This window comes from Magnolia sinica, chromosome 3 (assembly GCF_029962835.1).
Source record: "Magnolia sinica isolate HGM2019 chromosome 3, MsV1, whole genome shotgun sequence".
Classification (NCBI taxonomy): Eukaryota; Viridiplantae; Streptophyta; class Magnoliopsida; order Magnoliales; family Magnoliaceae; genus Magnolia; species Magnolia sinica.
This window is the reverse complement of record NC_080575.1, coordinates 91,555,273-91,566,203: the sequence shown is the minus strand read 5'-3', so window position 1 is coordinate 91,566,203 and position 10,931 is coordinate 91,555,273. Positions and strand designations below refer to the sequence as shown.

Below are 10,931 nucleotides of genomic sequence, written 5' to 3'. Positions count from 1 at the left end.
TTTAGGGCAAGAACCCAAAAAAGGAAGTAGATCGAAAGCTCAAGTGGACCACACAGTAGGAAAGAGTGGAGATTAATCCATTGATCGATGGTGTGGTTCAATTAGACCTTCGATTTGCTTAGATGTTAGGTTCACTCCCTATAAAAAAAATTACAAAATTAATGGACGGAGTGGATATGTTGATTGCATCAAGATGAACCCCACAAAGCCCATGACAAGGCCGTCCGTCCAGATTCCGTGAAATGTGAATGACGGAGTGGCTAGTACGGATTGTACAATGGCTACGGTCATATGGGCTTTTAGCTACGGTTAAAAACCATAGTAGAACCGTAGCAGGCGAAAATGCAAAAAACTGCGCTGTCTTTTTCTTTTCCCCCTCTCACTTCCCTCCACTCAACCCTATTCCCTTTTCCCCCTCTCACGAAATGCACATTTCCCTCCGCTCAACCCTATTCCCTCTCACGTCCGTCCCTCTCTCTCTCTCTCTCTCTCTCTCTCTCTCTCTCTCTCTCTCTCTCTCTCACTCTCTCTATCTCCCTTGCCGCTCTTCTCTATCTCTCTCAATCTCAATCTCACGCCCGTCAAAACCCCTTTCTCATTCCCTCGCTCTCCCCCTCCCTTTCTCATTCCCTCACTCTCCAGGTTTGCATGTGATGATTCCAATAGAGAAGATGCAGTGGCAGAGGTTCAAGGGGGTTCTAATGGTGGACGCGGAAAGGATTTTGGGGGCTGTCAGATTTGGGCAATGGCCTGACCTGATGGGTTTGTGGGGACTACAATAAGGGTGGATTCGGCCTGATTAGATTGCAATGGGCGACATCTATGGTCGAAGGTTGGATGAGGATAGAGGTTTTCAGCGATTGCGACTAAGAAGAGATGGGTTTTCAGTTTTCAATGAGGGGACGGTGGTGGGTTTCGATGAGTGGAGATGATAGGTCTGAGTTGATGCCGAATCTGTAACCCAGGCGGATCAGAGATGGTGACAGATTTGAGCAGATGTCGGATTTGGTGAGTGAAGATGAAGAACCGAGCTCGAGCAGTGCCATTACTTCAGAAGGTGATGTCAGTGGCTATTAACATGCTGCTATATCTACATAGTATTTGGTCTATCAAGTTCGTCCATAGTTCCATAAGGCATTTGTCCACCGTGGGTACATGTCTTTCCTTCTTCTCTTAGTCTTTTGCCTGTGTGATTCCTAGAGATCATGCTTTTGTTAGATTCTTGCAAGCAGTTTTCATTTATTTGATGCTTTCTTAAATGTAGATGTCCTCCATTCAGGTGAGGATCTGCAGGTTTCTTTGCTATAAAAAGAGTTTCAGGGGACTTGCTCTTGAAGAGGACAGTTCGTTTCATCTGTTACAACCATGAAGAAAGTATTTGATCAGATTATTAGGGACCTGTTAGAAGTGCTCTTTGATCTTTGTTTATAAATTGTGTAATTTTCATTGGTTTGGTGATAAGTTGTTCTTGAAGTGCTTAGGATGTTTTAGTACTTACATAATGGAATTAATCAAACCAATGAAGACTTTCTGGTTGCATCTGGTTGCCAGCCTAGATAAAGGAGAGGGGTTGCATCTGGTTGGCAGCTGCCATCAAGCTTATGCCATTACTTCGATCATGAATCCTAACAATATGACATGCCAAACAAAATATTATAATAAGAATAACAACAACAACAACAACATTAACAACAAGTCCTGCTTATACTCCAGTCTAAATACAAAAACTCCAGTCCTGTTTTATACTCCAGTCTAAATATATAAAAAGAACACCAGGATTGAAATTGAGAAGAATATATAACTTGATATCCCCACTGAAACTCAGGTTAACGAATCCATTGTTGTCAGGTTTGCAGTTGGGAATGATGATGAGATTTTTTTTTCCCAGAAAGGAATATATAGACCATAAAGTTTATTTATGAGCACAACTCACTTTGTTTTTTTTTAAAAAAAGATGGTCAGAGTTCTTTTCTGCCTACAAATTTTGTTAATTTTCCTTGCTTTACTTTTAGCTTCTGACAGGTAAAATTTCAATGAATGAGTGATTTCGATCAAAATGAAGGCTTTAAACTATTGTACATTTGTAGTGGTTCAGATTTTGTCAGGTTGTGGTCAAATATGTAAATTGCTGAAACACACATACATGGATGTCTCATGAACCCGTAAAGCGACACTTTTGATTTTATGTATGTGTATTGCGTAGCGAGTATGTATGTGCATGCACATATGTATTAATGTAGGTTGTTTGTGGTTGATCTCAAACATCAGAAAGAAGCTTTGTATATGCATTTAAATGCTCCTTTTTGTAACCATATTTGTTAGTTGAATGTTAACCACTGTCCATTTGTGCTATAGAGGAAACTTCTTGTACTATATAGAACCACAACCCATTTTAAACATGTGTACAAGAAACCCCAACATGACCAATTTTGTTTGTTTCCAAACTGAGTTAGGTGTATTTTTCTCTTTTCTTTTTGCAGGATGCATTTGTGCTCTGCAAAATTTTTAAAAATAGTAGACCAGGCCCGAAAAATGGTGAACAACATGGAGCACCATTTAGAGAAGAAGACTGGGATGATGATGCCGCAAACAATTCTTCGTTATCTCTTCCTCTTGCTGGCTCTAGTTCTCCTTCACTTGGTTCGACAGATGGCCAAAATACGGTCATGACAAACTGCGCAACTGAGGCTGGGATAGGGTGTGATTCATTGTTGGAACCACATCCTTGATTGTCTCCTGTTGTTGGCGAGGAGGATCCTTCTTTGCTTGAGTATTTTAATATCAACGAGCTACTGTTGAAATTGTCTGACAAGGACATTGAGGCTTCAACTTCCCATGGAAGTCATACTGCTGAGGTAATAACCTAGTCTTGTGGCTCTTTTGGCAGAATAATATTTTGCTATAGCACTACTCGGTGCATTTATACCAGGTTGTACTCAGCAATTTCCTAAAAAGGTTTAAGCTTCTCATTTCCCAGTAGTTACACAGTAGTGCTTGATGCAACAGTAGTGCTTGTTTCACATTAATTACACAGTAGTGCTTGATTCAACATATCTGGGCTACCACTTTTGGGCTAGTGAATTGGAATTTCTGTTTCATCATTTCAATTTTTTTTTTCTTTTTAACCATTCTAATATCATGGCTCATGGATCTCTCTCAAGCACAACCTTTCATCTTTTGACTTCCACGTTGGTTTAACTATGCTTTTTTATGTCTTGAGAACTTATGGAATATTCTCATTGATGGAAATGAAGTTCCTGTTAGAAGCTGTATTTTCATTGATGTTGGCACTCTGTTTTTAAAAATTCTGTTTGGTCATTTTAATGGTTTTGAGAAATCGAAACCCATGTAAATAGAATAAATATGAAATCTAATGTTCAACATGGTTTTTTAATAAGATACCACAAACTTTAAAGAGTGTTTGTTACTCAAAAGATTGCATTACAGCAAAGTCAAATGGTTGCAGAATTTTAGTGATGTTACCTCTAAAGATTGCTTATAGGAAAGTCAAGTGTTTGTAGAATTTTAGTACCTATGTCCTTCCAAGAATGACTTGCTGGAGAAAATGGAAGGAAAAGCCATCTCTGCTTGCAGATTTGGTTCCAGAAAAAGGTAGAAAACCCTCCCCTATGCGTAAAGAGAGAATTCCATCCTGTTTTAATCCTTGTTGAATGGTTGAGGTGGATGGGGAGTGTTATTTACCTGAAATGCCCCTAAATGCATCTGAAAGTTCTTGCTCTGAGAACGGGAATCAACCAAAAAAAGTCAATAGCAGAAATCTATGTTGGTTCTAGCCAAAATGTTTGAAAAGAATATTGGAATAGCAGCTTTTGAATTTTAGTTCCACTTCAGGTTCGGGCACAAAAAGTTTTGCTGGAATTGGCTGAAATAAAACAAAAACTATTATGTTAATTTAAAGTTTTAAATAACATTTTGGGTGCATCATCTGGGTTTTAAGTCTTCAAAGATCTCTTTTCATGGCAACGAAGGAACTTCTGCCTTGGGTAACTTGTTGTGCTCGTATGGATGCTAATAGATGATCTTTTTTCATTGTGCATTGATAACAATAATGAACAATTTCTGACTAGCATTTTAGCTGAGTATTTCAGAACTCTTTGGTGTTTTAGCTTCTTTGAAATCTCATTTATTTTTTTTATTTTTTTCTTCTCTCAAGTCACTACACTTTCTCTATTCTTTCTGTCCATACTCTATTCTTTCTCTTGAAGTTACAATGCATTTAACTTTCCACTTGCAGTCGCCTGATGTTTATAAGGCTGCATGTAATCTGTTGAAGGTAAGCCTGTTTCTGGTGCCTGCATTTAGAAATTAGCATTTCACTCTTGAAATGTGTTGTTCTGGTATTGATGTTGAGCCTGTTGATGCTTATGTTATCTTTACAGGACCCAACCGAGCAAACTGGCATTGATAACTTCATGGTACAACAACTTGATGGAACAGTTAATGAGTGGGGCTGGTGCAAACAGAAGGTATCATGGTTGTTCCTCATTTATTTTTATTTTATAGGAGTTTATGATCCTTCCTGTTGGGGCATCCACTTTCAAGGAAGCCATGAAGATGGGTGTCGAAGTATATCACCATTTGAAGGCAAGCTTTTATTTTGCTTAACAACTTCAAAAATTGTCCATTTAGGTCTCAGCTACAAACTTTGATTCCCACTTCTCCTTCAAGCTATGATTAAGAAAAAATATGGCCAAGATGCAATGAATGTTGGTGATGAAGGTGGCTTTGCACCTAATATTCAGGTTTGTTGCTAATTTAGCTTTTCCACCCTGAGAGAGCAAAAAGGAAAGACGAGAATCCCTGAACACTGTCATGATTTGCATCCATATACATGTTCTCAATTACCAATATCATGACATGAGATTACCGTATAGGTACATGTTGATGGGAAATGGATGATTGATGAGCTTTTAATTTTCCATTTATATATTTTTCAGATTTTTTTTTTGTTTGGTAATTTAAGAAAATCAGAAATCTTACAATTGGTGTAGGGAAATTGGTGAAGCCAAGCATGTTATGTGTTGAACCAACAAACATTTGCTGGAACTCCAATCATATCATAATGCTTTCTTTGAGTCCCAACTGTAGTGATTGCAACATGGTTTGAGGCAATGCTCGTATCTTTCCCTTAAAAGACCTTTTTTTTTTGTATTGATATAAAATGTTTCATTTTAAATTAATCCATTATACTTTATTTTCATCAAACAGAATGTAAGTATAGATTTGGGGCTTTGCAGGGGACTTGTATCCTGCTTGGCCGTAATGAAAATGATACTATTTAAAGTTAGAAAATGAGTTTCCAATGGTGGAAATCTAAGGAGCAAATTGTATGCTGAATATTTGCTGCTAGAAGTGCAGTATGAAGACATTATTACAGTATTTTTAATGTCTGTTTAGAGTCACAAGCCTCACTTTTATTTTAATGTCTGTAACTTGCATTTATTCAAAGTAAGCATGTAAAACACTTCTCAGCCTTCTTTATGAGCTTTTTAATTGCCGCAAATCTGCCTACCAATGAGGATAGCTTCTTAGCCTTCTTTATATTGATTTTAATATTGGTCTTACTCTTTTGGTAGTATGCAGCAATGAGAAATGAGAAGTCATAGATCAGATTACTTTCTTGAATTTCTCTATTTTGAAGTTTTGTAGCTAAAAATCTTTGTTTTTTCCAGCCGAACTATAGGAGATTCAGGCAAAAAGAGCTCTTCAGAACTCTGTATTTCCAGCTGTAAGCAGAGTTTGGAATTCGATTCTGTGGAAAATATGATTTTTTTTTCTTTGAGACTTACAATTCCTTTTCCCTTTTGAAACAGGCACTGGAAATGAAGAGGTGGAGTACAAGCCTCTCCCTGGTGGTCTAAGAAATGGTACTAAAAAAGAGACTAGGGCATCTGGAGATGCAAAGGTGAGTTTATGTTGTTAGTTGTATTCCCATCTATCTAAGTTGTTGGAGTAATTTCTTGTAACCATCCCAAGTCCCAATTCTTAAGAATGTTTACTGGAATGACCTCATCCTTTTTGTCTTTGTCTGGATTGCATTCCTTGCACTACAGATTGCCAAAGTGAGAGCTCTACTATGCCTCATTTTCATGTTCAAGTGCGGTAGATTTTCCTGTATTGTGTTTGTTAGAACATGAGCAAACCGATCAGTAGCTTGACCTGTTTGATGCAGCATTACACGGCAACCTGTTCGATAGCATACTGGGTTTTGAACTTATTGCAGGTACGATCTTGCTCTGATCCTTGGTTTACACACATTTTGAACTTACTGAGATGTGGTTACAAAATTTAAGTACAGTAGTTATTTGATTTAAAAGAATTACACTGTTTACATTTGGGACAATAGAAAGGAATGTTATCTCTTTACAGTTAGTTTACAAGAATATGTTCTAGTTTGTTTTCCATAATTTTTTAGTACTTGGGCCCCATTCAACTCAACTTGCATATTTTCTGACCGAGCAACTCAAAGAGTTTTTAAGATTACTTTGATAAGAGATGAATGCTCTTGAGAAGCCTGGTTTTTAATGTGTTGGAGTATCAAATGTTTGTCTATTGATATCTCTCAGATCCTAGTTGTTGTTGAGGTGTCTCTACGTGAGGTAGTTAGCTTATACAAAGGTAGAAGAGTAATTGCAAATTTTGTGGACCTATGAGTAACTTGAAAAAAAAAAAACTGCAACTAAGAGAACTGAAATTCACCATAATCCATGGGCTGCAATCTATGTTAAGCATATCTTCATGTCTCTGATGCCCCACTGAGCTTGTACACGTTAGTATTCATAGACAGAATAAAAGATCATAGACTTGTGAAGGAAATGTTAAGGCCCTTTTCGTCAGAGGCCTGAAAATGAGTTCATCCCATGCTCGTCTTAGAGTAGAAAAATGCACTAGCAAAGATTTGAGTTTTATTGTTTTGACAAGATTATAATCCTTTGCTGGATATTCACATTTCTTTTTTTTTTCTTTCTTTTCTTTTTGGTACTAAGAGAATAAAATTGTGTTTTCAAGTTTGCCAGCGACACATGTATGGCTGGGACTGTTAGGAGAAAATATTCATTGGTGATAGTTTGAAAAACCAACTTCTCTTTCGATAGTTGGAAATTAATGTATGCATGGTTGTTTGTGAGGATATATCCACTACAACACAACGAGTGTACTGTCATTATCTTTTAGCCACTTTCTATACAGCACACCATACTGAATTTTGAATTGCAATTTGTGCTGCTATGGTCTTTGTTTTCAGCATGGTGTAGAAGGACAAACGAGCTTGTTGATGGCTTGGTTTTCATGTTCATTTGGCTAGGTTTTGAAAGCCATTGGAGTAGACCCCATCAAGGGGTTTATAGATTTTCAGGTGTTGGCTTGAGTTGCAGTCTACTTTGTAATTACTGTGACTCTATTCGTCATTTTTAAACTGAGGAATTTGGGTTCTTGATGGTTTAGCTAGAGCTTCATTCTGGATCTCGTCTTTATTATGTTTATGCAGGTGGTGGAAAATGCAAAAATCTAAGCAGAAACGGTATGGATTTTTTTTTTTTTAAAATAAATCTGGTCTTTTTTTAATGGCCAGAGAGAGTTCTATATTACAACGATTCTTTTAACTATATAGTTAATTTCATTTTTTTTGCTGACATTGTTGTAGGTGGCAGCCATGATACCATTGGATATGAGTGAATATATGGAGCGGCAAAGAAAGTAGTTGGCAAGATTAAAGTGGAAGGTTAGTTTTCAACGGTATAAACCGAATTTCATGATGTTTGGTGCAACCAACTGCACCCTATGCTACACTTATTTTCATTGGTACAGAAATTGTGAGTAATAGTCTATCTTAAATCAGATGTTAAAAAGTCCTAAGCCATCTTAGAACATCTCAGGTTGTGTTTATGTTTGTATGAGTCCCGACTTTTGAGTTTTGGAACATCTAAAGTTTGAAATTCTCATTATAGGGTATTTCTCTGTGCTTGTAATGTAGTAAAATCCACCATTACTTGCATTTGTGTATTGTATGTTAATATCCCAATACTCTCACCTGCATTTATATATTGTATTTGAAGACATGTTTAGATGTATCCCAGAATGAGAATGAAATCGAGTATGCATCAGCTGGTGCATATTCACTGGATTGGAGCTGTTTGGCATGATTCAAGAGGCTGATATTGGTGTTGGTATCAACAACATTGAAGGCATGTAGGTTTGTTGTTCCTACAATTAGGCTACCCATATATCTTCCTAACTATAAGTCACATGTCATATATTTGAGCCATGCTCATACTATAGGATCTTGGAAGCTCTACAACTAGGAATAACAAAATCGCTAACTCTTAAATTAATTTGAGTTACTTGTATCCCACATATATCAACCATCACATCTTGCAAAAGTTGTTATGCCTGAAAGCTACCTCTGCAGAAATACTTTACTGGTAAATATATCCCTTGAGTTTGTGGATGATGTGATTATGACAATATATCTCATGATTTACAATATAAGCCTATATTTTCCTCATAAAATGAGCTTATGGTCCAATTTGCTTATAATTGATTGTTCCTCAATACAAGCCTTTGATTACAGGATGCTCTTGGTGGAAATTCAAAAACAACATTTATTGCAAATGCCAGCCCATCTATTTGGTGTGTACCTATTTTCCTAGAGTTCTCTAATTTACTTTTTTATTTGTTTCATATTTAGAATTATATTTGTTTTGTATTGTGAATCACAAAGATAATTGTTTCCGTGCTTGGTTCCAGCACAAACCAGTCCATTCATCCAGTCTGGTCCAGGTTTTACATCCAGTCAGCTTTTAAGGTTCTTTGGGTTATGCCTTGTTCTTTGCGTTAGTTTTTCATAATGTGGCATGGTGGTTTCCCACTTTCCCTCTTCTTCCAAGAAATGGAAATGGTGTATTTTAGTTTTGTTGTTCATTTGTTCTGTTTTGTTGTCTTATGTGTAATATGTTTTTCATGATGTACTCCACTATAAATTATAGCTAATGCCGAGTTCTTCTTCTTTGCAGATGCTTTCAGACAACCGAACAAGCTGTAGTTGTTCATCAGCCAAGCAAAAGTCATACCCAAATCTTGCGTTGTGACTTTGTATTATTTGTGGAACTTAATGTTGTGTAACAGTTTGATTAAGTTTGTTTTGAAAACTTTAACTAGATTGTTGTAATTGTAATTGATTGAATGAAGAATTGTAATTGATTCATTATTGAATGAATGATTGTAATTGAATGAATGAAGGATTGTAATTGATTCATTATTGAATGAATGATTGTAATCGAATGAATAAATGATTATGCAGGTGGTAATTGAATGAATGATTATAATTAAATATTTTCTTAACAGTGAGCATTAGCTACGGCTATTAACCGTAGCCCTTTGTTGAAAACTGTAGCTCTTGCTGAACTCGGCTTTTTGCTACGGTTCTCATCTACTTTTAGCTACAGATAAAATCCGTAACTGTAAGTAGTTTTAAACTATGGACAATATTGCTACGGATCTAATCCGTACCTATAGTTTCATTAGCTATGGCTATTAACCGTAGCCTTGTATCTGAAAACCGTAGCTGTTGCTAATTTCAGCCTATTGCTACGGTTCTTGTTCAACTTTTAGCTACAGATATAATCCGTAGTTGTAAATACTTTAGTGCTGCAGAAGCAACGGCTACGAATTTAATCCGTATCCACTATATCTATAGCTACGGATTTAATCAGTAGCCATAGCTTTTCGACCTATGGCTACAGCACCAGTGGCTACGGTCGTGCTACGGATTTTAACCGTAGCCATAGACTTTTAGCTACGGTTTTTATCCGTAGCCTTTGCCCTGTTTTCTGGTAGTGGTTATCTATACATCATAGGATTAGAGATCCTCAAAGCTAATTAAGGTTATGGCTGCAAATCAACCTATAAATCAATCGGTGAATCAGCCACAACCTCGAGTTGCGGAAGTCCAGGATGAGAATGAGGTGCACTATGCACCCCCTCCTCGTACTTTATGAGATTACTTACAACCGGCGATGGTGAGCACCCCTTCTCGTATGGTTTTTCCAGGAAACACAAGAAACATGGATAACAAGCCTAGGGTGATCCAACTTCTTCCAAAGTTCATCGAACTTAAATCTGAAAGTCCATACCTACACTTGCAAGAGTTTAACGAGGTTTAGCCACTTTATACTTTCCTAATCTGTCTGAGGACACGATCAGGGTGAAACTCTTTCCTTTCTCCTTGAAAGAAAGTGCTAAGACATGGTTGCATTCACTACATCCGCAATTTATTGGCACATGGAATGACATGATGAAAGAGTTCATAAAAAGTTTCCTTCTATACCATAAGATGAACACCATCAGGAAGTCAATCATGAACTTCACCCAAAAGGAAGATGAAACATTCTTCCAATGTTGGGAGCGGTTCAAGGATCTCGTCAGTTCATGCCCACAACACAGTTTTGAAACATGGTGCATAACAACTTTCTTCCATGGTGGACTGACATCTTCCATGCACTAATTCGTCGAGACGATGTGCAATGGGGAGTTCATGAACAAAAATGTCGATGAGGTGTGGGATTACTTTGACAAACTCGCTGAAACCGCACAATCATGGGACATCTTCCCAAAATCCAGCACCACATCTAAGCTTACTTAAGCAAGGGAGAGAGTTGAGATGTACTTGCTGAAAGAGAATGATGATATAAATGCTAAAGTGGCCAGTCTCGCAAGGAAGGTCGAGGCTATGGAACTTAAGAAGGATAAGGCTAAGGAAGTTGTTTGCAGAATCTGTGCTTGCAACATACATACAACTAAAAATTGCCCAACGATACCTGTTTTTTAAAAGGCACTGAATGAGCAATCAAATGTCGTGAACAACTATCAAAGACCTTTCAGTGGACCCATCTCTAACACATATAATTCTAGTT

General features: G+C 37.2%; 1 protein-coding gene, 2 long non-coding RNA genes and 1 other non-coding gene across 4 annotated transcripts; 3 read left to right on the top strand and 1 right to left on the bottom strand.

Annotated features, from left to right (window-relative positions):
* The first annotated feature begins 570 nt into the window (after positions 1–570).
* On the top strand, positions 571–4,675 carry LOC131240226 (uncharacterized). Its single transcript, XM_058238355.1, has 4 exons — positions 571–935; positions 987–1,057; positions 4,256–4,294; positions 4,401–4,675. Exons 2-4 carry the CDS (start codon positions 1,019–1,021, stop codon positions 4,668–4,670), a joined length of 348 nt encoding a protein of 115 aa, XP_058094338.1. The 5' UTR covers positions 571–935; positions 987–1,018; the 3' UTR covers positions 4,671–4,675.
* A 950-nt stretch (positions 4,676–5,625) lies between these two features.
* Positions 5,626–6,356, top strand: LOC131238626 (uncharacterized). Its single transcript, XR_009167987.1, has 3 exons — positions 5,626–5,749; positions 5,835–6,083; positions 6,194–6,356. It is a non-coding gene; the product is annotated as an uncharacterized LOC131238626 (long non-coding RNA).
* A 2,083-nt stretch (positions 6,357–8,439) lies between these two features.
* LOC131238625 (uncharacterized) lies at positions 8,440–8,987 on the top strand. Its single transcript, XR_009167986.1, has 2 exons — positions 8,440–8,649; positions 8,767–8,987. It is a non-coding gene; the product is annotated as an uncharacterized LOC131238625 (long non-coding RNA).
* A 1,370-nt stretch (positions 8,988–10,357) lies between these two features.
* Positions 10,358–10,464, bottom strand: LOC131241882 (small nucleolar RNA R71). Its single transcript, XR_009169448.1, has one exon. It is a non-coding gene; the product is annotated as a small nucleolar RNA R71 (small nucleolar RNA).
* Between the last annotated feature and the right edge of the window lie 467 nt (positions 10,465–10,931).

What these genes read in the sequence shown, in the direction of transcription:
- LOC131240226 (XM_058238355.1), top strand. Translation starts at nt 1,019, where the DNA reads ATGAAGAACCGAGCTCGAGCAGTGCCATTACTTCAGAAG. An exon ending in CAGTGCCATTACTTCAGAAG is followed by an intron (nt 1,058 to 4,255) that starts GTGATGTCAGTG and finishes TTCCACTTGCAG; the next exon opens with TCGCCTGATGTTTATAAGGC. An exon ending in CTGCATGTAATCTGTTGAAG is followed by an intron (nt 4,295 to 4,400) that starts GTAAGCCTGTTT and finishes TTATCTTTACAG; the next exon opens with GACCCAACCGAGCAAACTGG.